This window comes from Mobula birostris, chromosome 2 (genome assembly GCF_030028105.1).
Source record: "Mobula birostris isolate sMobBir1 chromosome 2, sMobBir1.hap1, whole genome shotgun sequence".
NCBI classification, from domain to species: Eukaryota; Metazoa; Chordata; class Chondrichthyes; order Myliobatiformes; family Myliobatidae; genus Mobula; species Mobula birostris.
Genome location: NC_092371.1, coordinates 238,602,344 through 238,619,943, shown reverse-complemented (window position 1 = coordinate 238,619,943; position 17,600 = coordinate 238,602,344). Strand labels below are relative to the sequence as shown.

The 17,600-nt window shown below is 41.4% G+C and overlaps 2 protein-coding genes across 2 annotated transcripts in view; one reads left to right on the top strand and one right to left on the bottom strand.

Annotated features, from left to right (window-relative positions):
* The window catches only part of nt5dc1 (5'-nucleotidase domain containing 1), a 673,759-nt gene that overhangs the window by 436,649 nt on the left and 219,510 nt on the right, over positions 1 to 17,600 (bottom strand). The gene's annotated exons all lie outside the window — the stretch shown is intronic.
* Positions 1 to 17,600, top strand: part of LOC140194181 (uncharacterized) — a 125,847-nt gene that overhangs the window by 54,500 nt on the left and 53,747 nt on the right. The window contains exons 6-7 of the mRNA XM_072251688.1: positions 7,653 to 7,776; positions 13,347 to 13,406. Coding sequence (XP_072107789.1) covers positions 7,653 to 7,776; positions 13,347 to 13,406 — 184 coding nt within the window. The remainder of the gene's footprint in view (positions 1 to 7,652; positions 7,777 to 13,346; positions 13,407 to 17,600) is intronic.

The following is a 17,600-nucleotide window of genomic DNA, read 5'->3' as shown; positions in this document are numbered from 1 at the left end:
GGGTCTCTAGCACTGAGCCAGGTTCTGTGCTACAAAAGGGAGAGAAGATGATGAGGAATATGGTAGTCATAGGGGATTCCATAGTGAGGGGAACAGACAGGAAGTTCTGTCAGCCTGATAGAGCCAACCACAAGGTGTGTTGCCTCCTAGGCGCCAGGGTACAGGGTGTCTCGGATGGGTGCAAAGTATCCTGAAGGGAGAGGGTGAACGTGTTGATACCGACATAGGTAAAAAAAAGGAAGGAGATCCTGAAGAGAGAATTCAAGGATTTGGGTAGGAAGCAGACCCTCCAGGGTAGTAATCTCAGGATTGTGCCTGTGCCACGTGCTAACGAGCACAAGAATAGCATGATCAGGCATATTAATGCATGGCTGAGAGACTGGTGTAGGGGGCAGGGCTTTGGGTTCCTAGATCATTAGGGCCTCTTCTGGGGGAGGTACAACATATACAAAAAGGACGAGTTACACCTGAACCCAAAGGAGTCCAAAATCCTAGCAGGTAGATTCAATACAGCTGTTAGGGAGGGTATAAACTAATTTGGCAGGGGAATGGGAACGGGAGTGATACGGCTGAGGAAGGGGAAAACAGAAATAAATCAAAGATAGCATGCAACAGAGATGATAGAAAGGACAGGCAGGAGATAAGGCATAATCACAGCCAGTGGAATGAGTTACAGGGCAATAGAGGCATGGTGCAGTTAAAACAGAAAGAAACAAATGCTGGACTAAAAGAGTTATATTTGAATGCACACAGCATAAGAAATAAAATGGACAATCTTGAAATTCAGCCTCAGATTGGCAAGTATGGTGTTGTGGCCATCTCTGAAACTTGGCAAAAGGATGACTGCCATTGGGAGCTGAATTTCCAAGGATCGGAAAGATAGGTTAGTAGGCAGAGGGGGTGGTGTGGCCCTGTGTATAAGGAATAATATTAAATCATTAGAAAGGGATGACATAGGATCAGAATGTGTAGTAGCTCTATGGGTTGAGTTAAGAAAAGGCAAGGGTAAAAGGATCCTAATGGCAGTTGCATACAGGCCTCCAAACAGAAGCCGGGATGTGGATTACAAATTACAGCAGTAGAGAGAAAAGGAGTGTCAGAAGGGCAATGTCATGATAACCATCGGGGATTTTAACACGGATTGGGAAAATCAGGCCTGTACTGGACCTCAAGAGAGAGAATTTGTAGAATGACTAAGGGATGGCTTTTTAGAACAGCTTGTTGTTGAGCCCACTAGGGAATCTAGCTTCTGGATTGGGTGTTGTGCAACGATTCTAAGGTGATAAAGACAGCTTAAGGTTAAGGAACCCTTGGGGAACAGTCTGTGATACAAAGATAGGTGGAGGGGCCGGTAGTGCTGAGGAAACAGAGAGTCTGCAGAGAGACTTGGATAGATTGGGAGAATGGGCAAAGAAGTGGCAAATGAAATACAATGTTGGAAAGTGTATGGTTATGCACTTTGGCAGAAGAAATAAACGGGCAGACTATTATTTAGATGGGGAGAGAATTCAAAGTTCTGAGATGCAACGGGACTTGGGAGTCCTCGTACAGGATACCCTTAAGGTTAACCTCCAGGTTGAGTCGGTGATGAAGAAGGCGAATGCAATGTTGGCATTCACTTCTGGAGGAATAGAGTATAGGAGCAGGGATGTGATGTTGAGGCTCTATAAGGCACTAGTAAGACCTCACTTGGAGTACTGTGGGCAGTTTTGGGCTCCTTATTTAAGAAAGGATGTGCTGACATTGGAGAGGGTTCAGAGAAAATTCACTAGAGTGATTCCGGGAATGAGAGGGTTAACATATGAGGAACATTTGTCCGCTCTTGGGACTGTATTCCTTGGAGTTTAGGAGAATGAGGGGGAACTTCACAGAAACATTTCGAATGTTGAAAGGCATGGACAGAGTGGATGTGGCAAAATTGTTTCCCATGTTGGGGGAGTCTAGTACAAGAGGGCATGACTTAAGGATTGAAGGGCACCCATTCAGAACAGAGATGCGAAGAAATTTTTTTAGCCAGAGGGTGGTGAATCTATGGAATTTGTTGCCACGGGCGGCAGTGGAGGCCAAGTCATTGGGTGTGTTTAAGGCAGGAATTGATGGGTATCTGAGTAGCCAAGGCCTCAAAGATTATGGTGAAAAGGCAGGGGAGTGGGACTAAATGGGAGAATGGATCAGCTCATGATAAAATGGCGGAGCAGACACGATGGGCCGAATGACTGACTTCTGCTCCTTTGTCTTATGGAGATGGCCTTTTAGAGCAGCTTGTGCTTGAGCCTTCTCGGGGAAAGGCTATCTTAGATTGGGTGTTGTGCAATAACCCAGATCTTTCTCGAGAGCTTAATGTAAAGAAACCCTTTCGAAGACAGTGATCATAATATGATTGAATTTATACTGCAATTACAGAGGGAGAAGCATAACTCGCATGTATCTGTATTGCAATGGAATACAGGGAATTACAGAGGCATGATAGAAGAGCTTGCCAGGGTGAATTGGGGAGAATACTGGCAGGGATGACAGCAGAGCAGAGGTGGGTGAAGTTTCTGGAAATAGTTCACAAGGTACAGGATAGGCATATTCCACAGAGGAAGAAGTTCTCAAATGGCAGGGGTAGGCAACCATGGCTGACATAGGAGTTAAGGACAGCACAAAAGCCAAGGAAAGGGCATATAAGATAGCAAATGTGAGTGGGATGTTGGATGATTGAAAAGCTCTTAAAATCCAACAAAAGGCAACTAAAAAGCTATAAGAAGGGAAAATATGCAATATGAGGGCAAACTAGCCAATAATATAAAGCAGGATACCATTATTAACAATGAGGTTTCGTGGTACTTGGGACATTAATGATAAAAAAAAGTCAAAGTCTGCATGGTTTCTGTAAAGGGAAATCTTGCCTGACAAATCTGTTCAGAGTTCTTCGAGAAAGTAACAAGCAGGCTGGATAAAGGAGAAGCCGTGGATGTCATTTACTTGGATTTTCAGAAGGCATTTGATAAAGTGCCACACATGAGACTGCTGAAAAGATAAAATCCTATGGCATTACAGGAAAGATACTGGCATGGATAGAGGAATGACTGACAGCCAGAAGGCAGCAGTGGGAATAAAGGGGGTTTTTTTCTGGTTGGTTGCTAGTGACTAGTGGTGTTCCTCAGGGGTCAGTATTGTGACCACTAAATTTCACATTGTTTGTCAATGATTTGGATAATGGAATTGGACAGCTTTGTGACAAAGTTTGCAGATGATATAAAGATGGGCGGAGAAGTAGGTAGTGCTGAGGAAACAATGCAATTGCAGCAGGACTTAAACAAATGAGAAGAATGGGCAAAAAAGTAGCAGATGGAATACAGTGTTGGGAAATGTATGATAATGCATTTTGGTAAAAGGAACAATAGCACGGACTATTATCTGAATGGGGAGAAGGTTCAAACATCAGAGGTGCAGAGGGACTTAGGAGTCCCTGTGCAAGACTCCCAGAAGGTTAATTTACAGGTTGAATCTATAGTAAAAATTGTAAATGCAAAGTTAGCATTTATTTCAAATGCAAAGTTGGCATTTATTTCAAGGAGAATAGAATATAAAAGCGAGGAGATAAAGCCGAGCCTTTATAAGACATTAGTCAGGCCCCACTTGAAGTATTGCCAACAGTTTTGGGCCCATTTCTCAGAAAGAATATGTTGTCATTGGAAAAAGTCCAGAGGAGGTTTATGAGGATGATTATGGGAATGAAGGAGTTAACATATAAGGCACATTTGGCAGCTTTAGGCCAGTACTCACTGGAATTTAGAAGAATGCAGGGATCTCATTGAAACCTACTGAATGCTGAAAGAAACAACAGGAATTCTGCAGATGCTGGAAATTCAAGCAACACACATCAAAGTTGCTGGTGAACGCAGCAGGCCAGGCAGCATCTGTAGGAAGAGGTGCAGTCGACGTTTCAACACACATCAAAGTTGCTGATGAACAACTTTCAAATCCCTTACTCACTCTTCCTTCAGTTAGTTCTGACGAAGGGTCTCAGCCTGAAACGTCGACTGCACCTCTTCCTACAGATGCTGCCTGGCCTGCTGCGTTCACCAGCAACTTTGATGTGTGTTGCTTGAATGCTGAAAGGATTAGATAGGGTGGATGTGGAGAAGATGTTTTCTCTGGTGGGAGTACTCAAGACTAGAGGGCACAGCTGCAAAATTTAGAACAGAGGTAAGGGGGAATTTTTTTTTTAGCCAGAGAGTAGTGAATCTGTGGAATTCTCTGCCACAGACTGCAGTGGAAGACAAGTCCATGGGTATACTTAAGGCAGAAGTTGATAGTTTCCTGATTGGTCAGGGCATCAAAGGATATGGGGATATGGGGAGAAGGCAAGTGCATGGAGTTGAGTAGGATCCAGGATCAGCCATGATGGAATGGCAGAACAGACTCCATGGGCTGAATGGCGTAATTCTGCTCCTATGTCTTATGGTCTAAGAAGAATCTGAGGGTATACAACCAAAGGACCAAGTAACACTCTGACTGTGCTATCGAACACCTCGATTGGGGGAGGTATAGCTGTGAAGGTGAGCGTACCTAGAATGTAAGGGCAGAGGGCGGAAGCAGTACAGTTTGAAGGGGTGGCTGAAAGTACTTTATGTGTGTTGGTCTGGATTTCCAGCATCTGCAGCGTCTCTTGCTTTTATCTCAGACCCAGCTGCTTTTAAACCAACTGGCCAAAAATTACCCGGGTATTTCCTAATCTCAAAAAGCAGAGCTAATCAAGGTGATTACTTACCAACCAGCTTAACATCAATCATCAGCAATGTGATGGAATATGTCACTTGCAATACAATAACCCACGCCCTATTGCCAATTTTCGAATTTGCTAAGACGACTCACTCCTGTCTCCATTGCAGCCTTGATCCACATGTAAACCAAGAAGCTACATTCAGGAAGTGAGATGACAATGATAGATAGCACTTACCCCAAAGGCAGCACTTGATTGCATGAGGTTTCAAGTCAGTGAAGCCAGTTCATCTAGAAGTTACCCAGAGTTTGGTGACATGGCTTCCACAAAGGAAAACAGCTGTAGTTATTGGACCTCAATCATAGAAACCACTACTGGAGTTGCTGAGAGACGTTCCCCAGACTCAACTATCTTTAGCTACTTTATCAATAATCTTCTTTCAGCATGAGGTCAAATATCCAAGACAACTTGCAGGTACAGAAACAGTTATCACCCTTCAACCATCAAGCTTCTGAACTAGTGTGGATAACTTCACTCACCTCAACACGGAACTGATTCCACAACCTAGAGACTTTCAAGGCCTCCACAACTCAGTATTACTTATTTATGTACTATTGTTTTTTTTGTATATGTACATTGGTTGTTTGTCAGTCTGAGTGTAGTTTTTCATTGATTCTATTGTATTTCTTTGTCCTACTGTGAACGCTTGTATGAAAATAAATCTCAGGGTAGTATGAAAATAGGTATACGACTTTGGATACTGTTGTGGGGGATGACCTACTAGGGGAATTCCATGGAAACTGGGTTACTGGCACTGAGCAAAGGTCTGTGTGCAAAAGGGAGGGAGGAGGGGGGAGCGGTAGTGAAAGGGGACTTAATAGTCAGGGGAACAGACAGGAGAGAGTGTGGATGTGAACGGGACACCCAGATGGCATGTTGCCTTTCAGGTGCCAGGGTCAGGGACGCCTCCGATCACGTCCACAACATTTTGGAGAAGGAGAGAGATAAGCCATATGACTTGGTACATACTGGTACCAATGACATAGGAAGGAAAAATAAAGCAATCCTGAAAACAGACATTAGAGAGCTAGGTAGAAAGCTGAGGGGCCAGACCACCCAGGTAGTAATTTCTGGATCGCTGCCTGTGCCACGTGCCAGTAAGGGTAGAAACAGGACATTTTGGCAAATTAATGTGTGGCTGAGAAGCTGGTGCAAGGGGCAGAGCTTCAGGTTTTTGAAATACAATTGTATCAGTATGAATTAATCAGTCTGATTGCCTGGTATAAGAAGCTGTCCTGAAGCCTGTTGGTCCTGGTTTTAATGCTGCGGTACCGTAGCCCGGATGGAAGCAGCTGGAACAGTTTGTTGTTGGGGTGACTCAGGTTTCCAATGATCCTTTGGGCCCTTTTTACACACCTGTCGCTGTAAATGTCCTGAATAGTGGGAAGTTCGCATCCACAGATGTGCTGAGCTGTCCCAACAGGTATCACCTGTTCAAAAGTGACGGGTTGTACCTGAACCCGAGGGGAACCAATACTCTTGTGAGCAAGTTTGCTAGAGCCGTTAGGGAAGGTTTAAACTAATTTCGTGGGGGTGAAGAGACTCAGGATAGGACTCAAATTAGCTAGTTTGATTATGATATTTAAATCAGTAATTTGTGTAATTTCAGATAAATGAGCAAATAACAGCAAAGATACTTATCAAACTGTGTGAATAAAAGACTTCTAATCTTATAGGGTGGCACGGCAGTGTAGTGGTCAGCACAACACTTTACAGTACCAGTGACCCAGGTTCACTGATGTCTGTTAGGAGTTTGTACGTTCTCCCTGTGACCACACCGGTTCCTCCAGGCACTCCGGTTTCCTCCCACAGTGCAATGACGCGCCGGTTGGTAGGATAATTGGTCATTGTAAATTGTCCCGCGATTAGGCCAGGGCTAAAATGGGACAATGTTTTCTGATTAGCTATAATGTAATTAAATGTTAAAAGAAAAACTTACATGGATTAGATCATTAAAAACTGAAGAATGTTTTCAGTAATGTCTTTGTGAGAAAGTACTGAAATATTGCAATATGGTCCCTCAGGACTCAGAATTTGAAATACTGGAAAAAAAAATTGAAGATTTATCACAGATGCAGAAAACTGTCTGCATGGTCATGTTGGACACCAGTCTGAAGGGAGACAACATACCAGAACAAAACCACCAACCTGATGCATTTTTAAAGTTAAAAGAAAACTGCATAGTTATTACTTCCATTTAAAGGGAGGAGTTTTAAAATTCACAGTTGTGTATGTCGGAGTCTCTCATATATAAGTACCAGCATTTATAATTTTGAAAGCATTTCTGCTTCAGATGTTCCAAGATATCAGGGAATAATTCAATAGGGATGCAAAACTGAAACACGGTTCAGAGGAGAAAACATGCCGGTATGTTGCATTTCAATTTTTAATTACGTTAGCATGCAAAGGAGCAAGACATCATGTCACAGATTTCAATTAGTTTCAAATGGGTTGGATTACTTTATATCCATATTTCCCCCTTTATAGTTCTCTACAAATTTATTTTGAAGTGATGATTGGAATCATGGACACTAAGAGAGATATCCAGTGAGATGATGGTTTAATTTGTCTGTTATTTGGCCTAATCAAGACTTTTCAAAAATCTATATCTTATGGAGGATGTCTGGAGTAGTGGTGCACTGCCTGGGGTGGTGGTAGAGGCAGATACATTCACGACTTTTAAGAGATGCTTAGTTGAATGTGAAGAAAAATGGAAGGATTTGGACATTGTGTGGGCAGAAGAGATTAGTGTAGTTGGCCATATATATGTTTTATTGTTACTTCCAATTTTCATTTTGATAGTAAACTTCATTATGCCATTAAATATTAATTATTCCATATGTAAGTGATTATAAATAAATTTCTATTAAAACCTTTACAGACTAAGCCTTCAAGTATGATTTCAAAGGAAACTGTTGCACTTCTGATGTCTATATCTGTTACCGTGGTTTATGGAGTTGGATATAAAACCTACAATCAATCACCCTATAATACAAAAAGTCTTGGTAAGTTTTCACCTCAAGGAAACAACTATATGAGACTGCTGTCATTTACACTAATTAAAAGATGAACCAATTTCAGCTACTGTGTAGTATAGCCCCATCTGAAGTTACTAGTTTACAGTCAATCTGGATGATATTTTTCTTTTTAATTTTACGTATGATAAACTTTAGTGAAAATGATTCTTCACTCCACCCTTGCTCAAATGAACTAATAGGTAAGGTACTTAAAATTTCACTTCACTCAAATTCTAATCTACGTATTCCCAGGAAAGGCATCCTCTGATCTCCTAAAAAAAAATGACTTGAATTATATAAATAACTTCACTTTTGTTGTCTAGTTGGTGTGAGTTCAGAGAATAATATCAAACACAATCAATACCTTCGTTTCATTTCACAGCAGGTGATCAACCCAAAGTATTTTTCTTTAAAGGTTTCCTAATTCTACGAGAAGCATACCTATTTGCCATACAAACAGTTGCTGCTGCTAATGTGGGACAATTTTTGTTACTCTTGAACATTCAAGCTCATGAGAGCCTCTTCGCATGTTTCTGCATGCACCTGGTGAGGAGGCATCTGGCTTAAATGTTTTACTGCGACAATGGCAAATATCGATTTTGCAAGATGAAGTACAGATGTGCAAAGGCCTTACATACTGGCAGGATTACATCCACTGCACCCCTGTTATTTCTTTGCTGATGGAGATCATGTCTGCCTGACAGATGTGTTCAACCTTCTTTAAAGCTCCATAACTCTTAAGCCATGGCAACCATTTAATGACCAGCAATGCTGAGCAACTTGCAAGTTGTTCTCAATATTATTTATTACTTATTTATTGTTTTTTTTGTATTTATACAATTTGTCTTCTTTTGCATATCGATTGTTTGTCTGTCTGTGTTTGTGTGTAGTTTTTCATTGACTCTACTGTGTTTTTTCATACCAACAAAAAATGAATCACAGGGTGACATATCCATATGTCGATCATAAATTTACATTGAACTTGAACTTTGAGTACAATTCTTGTTTACAACTTAAAATGAAGCCTTGTACTAGTCTGCCTGCACACTTTCTCCATCATCATCTATTCATGGCAATGTTGCCTAATATCTTTTATGATATCACTGGATCCAAATAGGCAAATAAGAAAAACATCTTATTTAGGATTTTTCAGGCATTTCATATCTCAGTGAACATCTGAGGCACCAAAGCAATATCATAGAGGCTTGATGTGGTAAAACCTCCTTAGCCTGTCCTTCGGCATCTTTTACCACTATTTTTCTGAACCCTCTGGATTTTCCTATTCTTATCCTGAGCTCTCAGAAACTTCATTTGTGCATTCCATAAGAAAACACAGAGAATCGCACACTCACCAATGGAGTTTGTACCTGGAACTTGCATTTTCTGCTGGCTACTAGCATGAGCTGCTCGACACGTTTTGGAACATACCAAGTTCCCAAGGACGTGCTGATCACAAACAAGAGAAAATCTGCAGATGCTGGAAATCAAACTAATACACACAAAATGCTACAGGAACTCAGCAGGCCAGTCAGCATCTATGAAAAAGAGTAAAGAGTTGACATTTTGAGCCAACACACACAAAAAATGCTGGTGGAACGCAGCAGGCCAGGCAGCAGAGGTACAGTTGACGTTTCAGGCCAAGACCCTTCGTCAGGACTAACAAAGGGTCTCAGCCTGAAACATAGACTGTACCTCTTCCTATAGATGCTGCCTGGCCTGCTGCGTTCACCAGCACTTTTTGTATGTGTTGCTTGAATTTCCAGCATCTGCAGATTTCCTCGTGTTTACATTTTGGGCCAAGATCTTTTATTAGAACTAGAAAAAAGGTTAGAAGGCTTTTAATATCCTTGTTCCAGTCCTCATGAAAGGTCTCGGCCCGAAACTTTAACTGTTTACTCTTTTCCAAGAATGTGATGATACCTGATCCGACACCTGGAAGAGTGTGTAACCTGATAGTATACTGTATCTTCACATGGATTGCTCAGTTATGTACTTTTGTAGTGCAAATTCCAACCTCACCTTATGTATAGACAGGAAATTAGGAGACTGTTCAATTCTTTAACAAATTTAACCAATTTCCCCCGGGATCAATAAAGTATGACTATTCTTCACGTGATTAGTAAGACAACTTGTCCTACCAATCACAGTAGCATAATGATTATCATAACACTCTACAGTGCCAGCCGTAAGATTGGGGATCAATTCCTGCCGCTGTCTGTAAGAAATTTGTACATTCTTTCCGTGACCATGTAGGTTTCCTTAGGGTGCTCTGGTTTCTTCCCACATCCAAAGTTAGGGTTAATAAATTTTGGGTATGCAACGTTGGTGCCAGAAGCATGACGACACTTGATCCCACGTCCTTGAACTGTGAAATACCACATTTTATGTTTGGATGCTTCAGTGTACATGCGACAAATAAAACTAATCTTTATCTGGATTAGCAGATCGTCAACAGCTCCCTCTCCTAAGAAAATCTTAAAATGTTAATGAGAACCAAGAGGCATTTAACTGACTCATGCCTCAGGCTACTCATGCCTCAGGCTAACAACATTGTGGAGGCTTGTTTCATCTTGTGAAGTCTTTCTTTCAGAAAGTAGCATTTCCCTGAACAAATGGCTTTGCACTCTTCATTCAGATTTGGAAAGTAATCTATGAAGGCTCTATAAACAGAATTTATGTTCATTTGTGATCAGCAAATCAGTAACATGAAGAGGAGATACTATCTCAAAAGTCACCTAAAATATGCAGAAAGCCTGAAAAGAGCAATGCACACCCTGAAGTTTATTTTTTTCTAGAAATGTTACTGGTAGTAAGGTGTAATAATTTTAAACAGGAGGTAAAGCATTGTAGAAAGATGTGAGCACAACAACTTGAATCTCAATGTTCTCAATGTCGTCAAGACTAAAGAAGTGATTGCAGACTGATAACTCCTCACTGTAAATGAATGGCTGCTCGCTGCAGAGTTAAGAGCACCAGGTTTCACCTGGTACCTCAACCCACTGCATTAGTCAAGAAAGCACTGAGGCATCTCAGCCCCATGCCTCACACCATTCTAAACAATTTTTACAGAAGTACCATTGAGAGTGCCCTGACCAGTTCAGTCTCAGAAAGAACCTGAGACCATTTCAGTCACAGAAAGGCAGCTTCCCTTATTAAGGACCTCCAGCACCCAGGAGATGCCCTTTTCTCACTGTTACCATCACGTAGGAGATACAGGAGCCTGAAGGCACACACTCAGAGATTCAGGAATAGCTTCTTCCCCTCTGCCATCTGATTCCCAAATGGACATTGAATCTTTGGACACTACCTCACTTTTTTTAAAAATATACAATATTTCTGTTTTTCAACTTTTTAAAATCTATTCAATATACATACACTGTAATTGATTGATTTATTATTATTATTTATTTTATTTATTATTTTTTTCTCTCCGCTAGATTACGCATTGCATTGAACTGCTGCTGCTATGTTAACAAATTTCACATCACATGCCAGTGATAATAAACTTGATTCTGATTCTGATTCTATCTGGTATGGGAATTGCAAGGCATCCAACCACAAAACCCTACAGTCAATTGTGAGGACCGCTGAGGAGATTATCATAATCAGGTTTAACATTACTGCCATAAGTCATGAAATTTCGTGTTATGCAGCAGTAGTACATCATAAAAACCGTAAATTACAGTAGAAGTATACAACATAGGACAGTACAGCATAGTACAGGCCCTTCGGCCCACAATGTTGTGCCGACCCTCAAACCCTGCCTCCCATATAAGCCCCCACCTTAATTTCCTCCATATACCTGTCTAGTAGTCTCTTAAATTTCACTAGTGTATCTGCCTCCACCACTGATTCAGGCACTGCATTCCACGCACCAAACACTCTCTGAGTAAAAACCCTTTCTCTAATATCCCCCTTGAACTTCCCACCCCTTACCTTAAAGCCATGTCCTCTTGTATTGAGCAGTGGTGCCCTGGGGAAGAGGCGCTGGCTATCCACTCTATCTATTCCTCTTATTATCTTGTACACCTCTATCATGTCTCCTCTCATCCTCCTTCTCTCCAAAGAGTAAAGCCCTAGCTCGCTTCATCCCTGATCATAAGGCATGCTCTCGAAACCAGGCAGCATCCTGGTAAATCTCCTCTGTACCTTTTCCAATGCTTCCACATCCTTCCTATATTGAGGCGACCAGAACTGGGCACAGTACTCCAAGTGTGGCCTAACCAGAGTTTTATAGAGCTGCGTCATTACATCGCGACTCTTAAACTCTATCCCTCGACTTATGAAAGCTAACACCCCATAAGCTTTCTTAACTACCCTATCCACCTGTGAGGCAACCTTCAGGGATCTGTGGACATGTACCCCGAGATCCCTCTGCACCTCCACACTACCAAGTATCCTGCCATTTACTTTGTGCCCTGCCTTGGAGTTTAAGACCATAATATATAGGAGCAAAATTAGGCCATTTGTACAGAGGCTCAGGTTTTGGAGATTTTGATCAGAAATGTAGGAATAATTGTGTTAAATGTTGAGCTTGGTCAATAAACTTGACGTCATTGGTGTCTCTCTTGAACACATCTAAGATCTTTTTCAGGAGCGCTATGTACTCAGGACTCTTAGCATTGTCAAGGATCCCTCCCATCCATCCCACAATCTCTTTGATCCCCTACCACCAGGCAGGAAGTAGCAGAGCATTAGGACAATAACTGTTAGGATGTAAAACAGCTTCTTCCGTCAGGCCATCAGACTACTGCTCTCCCTGCCACCCAGGTCTCACCACTTATGAAGTGCCAGTAGTGTTACACTATTTACTTTTCGACTTGTGTTGTAAATGTACCTGATGCTAAATGTCAATCTTCTGGAATATATTATACTATTCATTAATTTGTTTGTGGTACTATTACTTTATTTGCTGTGTGTTTGTTATATGTACTCCGTTGTGTTCTTTGGTCCGGAGCAGCGTTGTTTGCTTTGGCGGTATACATATATACAGTTGAATGGCAATAAACTTGAACTTGAAATTTTAGCCTCATGATTAACCCAGGTAACCTAGCAAGAAATGCGCCTACTTTGGCTTATCGCTGATTTGGAGATATTCCTTCTCCCACTCAGTTCTTCAGTCCTCAGGTGTTTTACTCTTGAGTCAGTCACACAAAAGATCTTCAAATCTCTGAAAATCTGTATACTCTATACAGCAGGATGAGGTATTTGTAAGATTCCAATGTATGAGCTGGTTACTGGACAATATTAAAAATTTCAAAGAAGGAGTCTGTTTAAAAATCAGAATGAAAAAGCCAAATGTATTGTAGTTGCAAAATCTTTTTTGAGGGAAAAAATTTATCTGTAGTCTACCTTTTTAAAAATGTTTCATATTAACCTGAAATAGATAAATATTAACCAATATGTACATTCAGAAAGGAAATAAAGTGGTAATAAGCTGAAATGCATGCAATCTTAAAAACTCACAAAAATATTGATGTCACGTGTCAGTTCTTTATTCAGAAATTTAATCATATTGTGCTGGTTTTCAATTAACTTAAAATATGTTTACCATGCAGGTTATGAAGTAAAAGGCAATCAACACCAGACTCCAGAAGAAAATGCAAAGGGAATCATGGGTAAGAAACATCAATGTTTAAAGGAGGACAAATGTAAACTTTTCCTTGTAATATGTTTTGTGAAGTTGTGGATGTTTTTGTTCAAACAGTGTATAACAATCAAGCAGTAAAACGTGGTTTCCTGAAAAGACATGGTGCTTAACAAGTTGACTGCAGTTTGTGGAGGATGTAATAAATCGAGCAGGTAAAGGTAATGAGTGGTTCAAGTATATTTGAATCTCCATAAGGCATTTGATAATGTGCCTCAAAAATGGCTATGCAGAGGGTAAGAAAGTTGTGTGTTATAAATTTACTGGGATTGCAATTTAACTAATTGACAGTAGTCAGATATAAAGGGGTCATTTTCAGATTCGCAATCAGAAACCAGTGGGTGCCACATGGCCTAGCACGGAGGCCTCTACAATGCCCTATCGATATTAATGACTTAGATGAAGGGACCAAAAGTAATGTGGCCAACTTTGCTGAAGGTATAAATATAAGTAAATTAGCAAGTGGTGAGGATGTATCTCCAAAGCCCAAAGGGCTCGGGATCACAGAAGATCCTAAGTCCTCTAATACATAAGTAAGTCAGAAAAGTAGTGCACCTCAGAATGTCCAATTTATTTTTGCAAGATTAACAAATTTTGTTTCATACAGCTACCACAATGTATTCATTAAAATAATCCGAAGCATTATTCATAATCTTAGTGAAAAAAATACAAGTGTCCAATTGTTTCCAGGGCCACAAAGACATCATCTGGAGCTATGACTCATAATACCTCCATAATCTTCCCTGAAACTACAGTTTACTCTATCTAAAATCAGAAGATATTCATGTTGAGTACACTGCATCACTTGTCCTCATACCCCTGATCTCTCCAGGTTATCTGACAGATAAAATATGCCATCCTCCCTCACTACCTTCCCTCTTAGCCAACTCCATTAGATTGGTTCACTCGTCCTTAAATGCACTCATCACGTTTTCAATGGACTTTCTTCTACCATCATCAGCGACCCTGGATTTCCTCAAGGACGTCATCCTGGCTGCCATCCCATTATGCACCTCCTGACATCATCCACAGGAATGGATATCATCGGCCTCTGTGTATGCTGATAACACGCATAGCTAACTGCCCAGAACTTGTCTACACCACATGATTATCACCATGGTGTTAAAGTGTCTGACATCAATTTGCAGAAAAATCAGTTTCTCTTCTAACTGAATGCTGAATCCACTGAAGGGTGTTCTCTGTTGCCAAAGATACCATTGCTCCCGCTGGCCAGACGCTGAGGTTGAATCAGACAGTTTTATAATCTTGGCATCCTGTTTTACCCAGGCTGAGTTGCAAACCGCACACCATATTTATCAAGATCCTGCGCCCTGCTGCTGACTCCAAATGTCACCTCTCCTGTTGCTCAAACCTTTCTAAATGTATTCCTTCTAAATTCACCATGAAGATACTTAAAACACAGGTAAGAGAAATGCAGACTGCCCTTCAAACTTGGGGCATGGTGAATTCACGCATACCATGGTCAAGGATAAACTGTACGTAAACATCCTGCAAGGCTGTGTACTTATGGCTAGTTGACTCATCGGTAATCTGCTCACCAACACCGTTCAGCTTCTGCCAACTCCTCCGGAGTCAAGAGTTTATCATAATCTTAATCCGTATACAGACATTATCAGAAGCATGAGAATAAAGCCTGATTTATACTTCTGCATCAACTCGACGCCGTAACCTATGCAAGTGGCCGATGCGCGTTGTGAACATTTATACTTGTGCGCACGTCACGCATGGCGCACACACCTGCCCGTGCAAGGCTTCATGGTCATGGTAGTCTTTCTCGGGGTAAACGAGAAGCGAGCGTCTTTTTTCATAAAAGCAAAATGCGTCCTCCATAATTTCGGAGGTCTGTAAAGCTTTATGGAAAGCATTGCAGCCAGAGTTCCTTCCCTGCCCTTCAGTCACCCAATGGGAAGCTATTGCAGCATAGGATGAAATGCGATGCTACCAAGCGGACCAATCACAGCTGTTGCGTTCTGCGTTGCTGCGACGCGTAGTTACATTTTGGGAGAGGTGCGCATCAGGCTCTGGCATAGGGATTCGCGTTGGCTCTGCGTAAGGTTTGCGGTGATGCAGTACTTACAGCGTTGCGTTGATATAGGAGTATAAATCAGGCCTAACTGACCTAAGTATCAAGGCAACAATTGGCTGAGTACAGTGCAAACTAGTGAATGAGTGTTGTTTAAAAAATCCTTCAGTGACTGGAATTTTAGACATTTCACAAAAAAGGTAGCAGTTGGCAAAGCCAATTACCACCACTGTGACATATCGCTTCAGAAATTTTTCACCAGAGGGTCCTTGGGCCAATCACCATCAGCTGCTTCATGAATGGCTGCCCATCTGATAGGAGTCTGTCAAGGACTCCCAACATGGGAGGCACAAACACCTTGCTAAATGACATTGGTCCATGACATCAAAATGGTTGGGAACATCTGACTGTTAGCTTTCAATACTATTGTATTCATCTTTTCAATATCCAATTCTAGTAATGAAGCAGCATTCACCAATAAACAACAGGATATTAACTAACCAGAATCTGTTGTAGGTGGTTTTCTGAAAGAGCTGTGACACTGTTGTCAACTGCGTATTGGAACTCGTGAATGTCTTCGTTTTGGATTTGAGACGAGCAAGATGGAAAAGTCTGCCATCTGTTCTGTAGACAATTTCGATTCCTGGGGGTAGGTCGTCCTTGATAATGTGGATGCCTGTCGCAATGAAGATGGTGAACAAATTCGGGGCAATCACTCATCCCTGTTTTACTCCTGATCTAATTTGAAAAGACTCACAGTTACTGTTGCTGACCACGACTGTGGCAAGCATGCCATCGTGGAGGAGTCTCAGGATTCGAATGTACTTTTCAGGGCATCCATAGGTGGCTAGGACATCCCATAGGAGTTCCCTTGATACCCAGTCAAAGGCTTAGGTGAGGTCAATGAATGTCATGTACAAAGGTTGAAGTTGTTCACGACATTTTTCTTGTTGTTTGGATGAAAGACGAACGTCTGCCAAAACAAATCTTCTACTCTCAGCTTAAAGAAGGCAAACGTAAAAGAGGCGGACAATAGAAGAGATTCAAAGACGTCTTAAAAGCCAACATGAAGAAATGTAACATCGACATCAACAATTGGGAAACCAATGCCAAGGACGGGAAACTCTGGCAAGCCATCATCCAAGAAGGAACAGCAACTTTCAAAGCCAACAGACGTGCAGAATTAGAAGAAAAGAGAAGAAAATGGAAAGAGAGGCAGCAACAACCAAAGCCCAATCTGCCATCTGGAACTACCTGTCCTGAATGCGGAAGAACTTTCAAAGCCAAAATTGAACTCATAAGCCACTTGAGAGCCCATAAGTAGATCAACAGAACGAAGACCATCATCCTCGACCTTGAGGGATAGCCACGACAACAACGACGATTAACTAACCCCAAGTTGGGTCAACAGATGAGGTGAATTTTATCTGCTCCTATGTGCCAACGTTAACCATACCCAATATGAATGCCATATAATGTGCCCCTGACCTGCATAATGTCATATCATACATGTTATGTCACAGCTGGAGCACCTAAAGGTACAGTGCCTATAAAAAGTATTCACCGCCCCTTGGTAATTTTCATGTTTTATTGTTTTATGACATTGAATCACAATGGATTTAATTTGGCTTTATGACACTGATCAACGGAAGACGACTCTTCGGTGTCAAAGGGAAAACAGATCTCTACAAAGTGATGGAAGTTAATTTACAAATATAAAACACAAAATAATTGATTGCATAAGAAATCAACCCCTCTAATAAGACACACTAAATCATCACTGGTGCAGCCAAGTGGTTTTAGGAGTCACATAATTAGTTAAATTGGATCTGTTTTTGGAGATCTGCATGCAGTCAAGGTGTTTCAATTGAATGTAGTAAAAATTCACCGGTCTGTGGAAGATCAAGCAAGTCAGGAGATGGATACAAGAAAATTTCCAAGTCACTGAACATTCCGCAGAGTACAGTTAATCATCAAGAAATGGAAAGAATATGGCACAGCTGTAAATCTGCAAAGAGCAGGCCATCATCAAAAACTGGGTGACCCTGCAAAAAGGGGACAAGTGAGGGAGACCACCAAGCAAGACGTATGACAACTTTGGGGGAGTTACATGCTTCACCG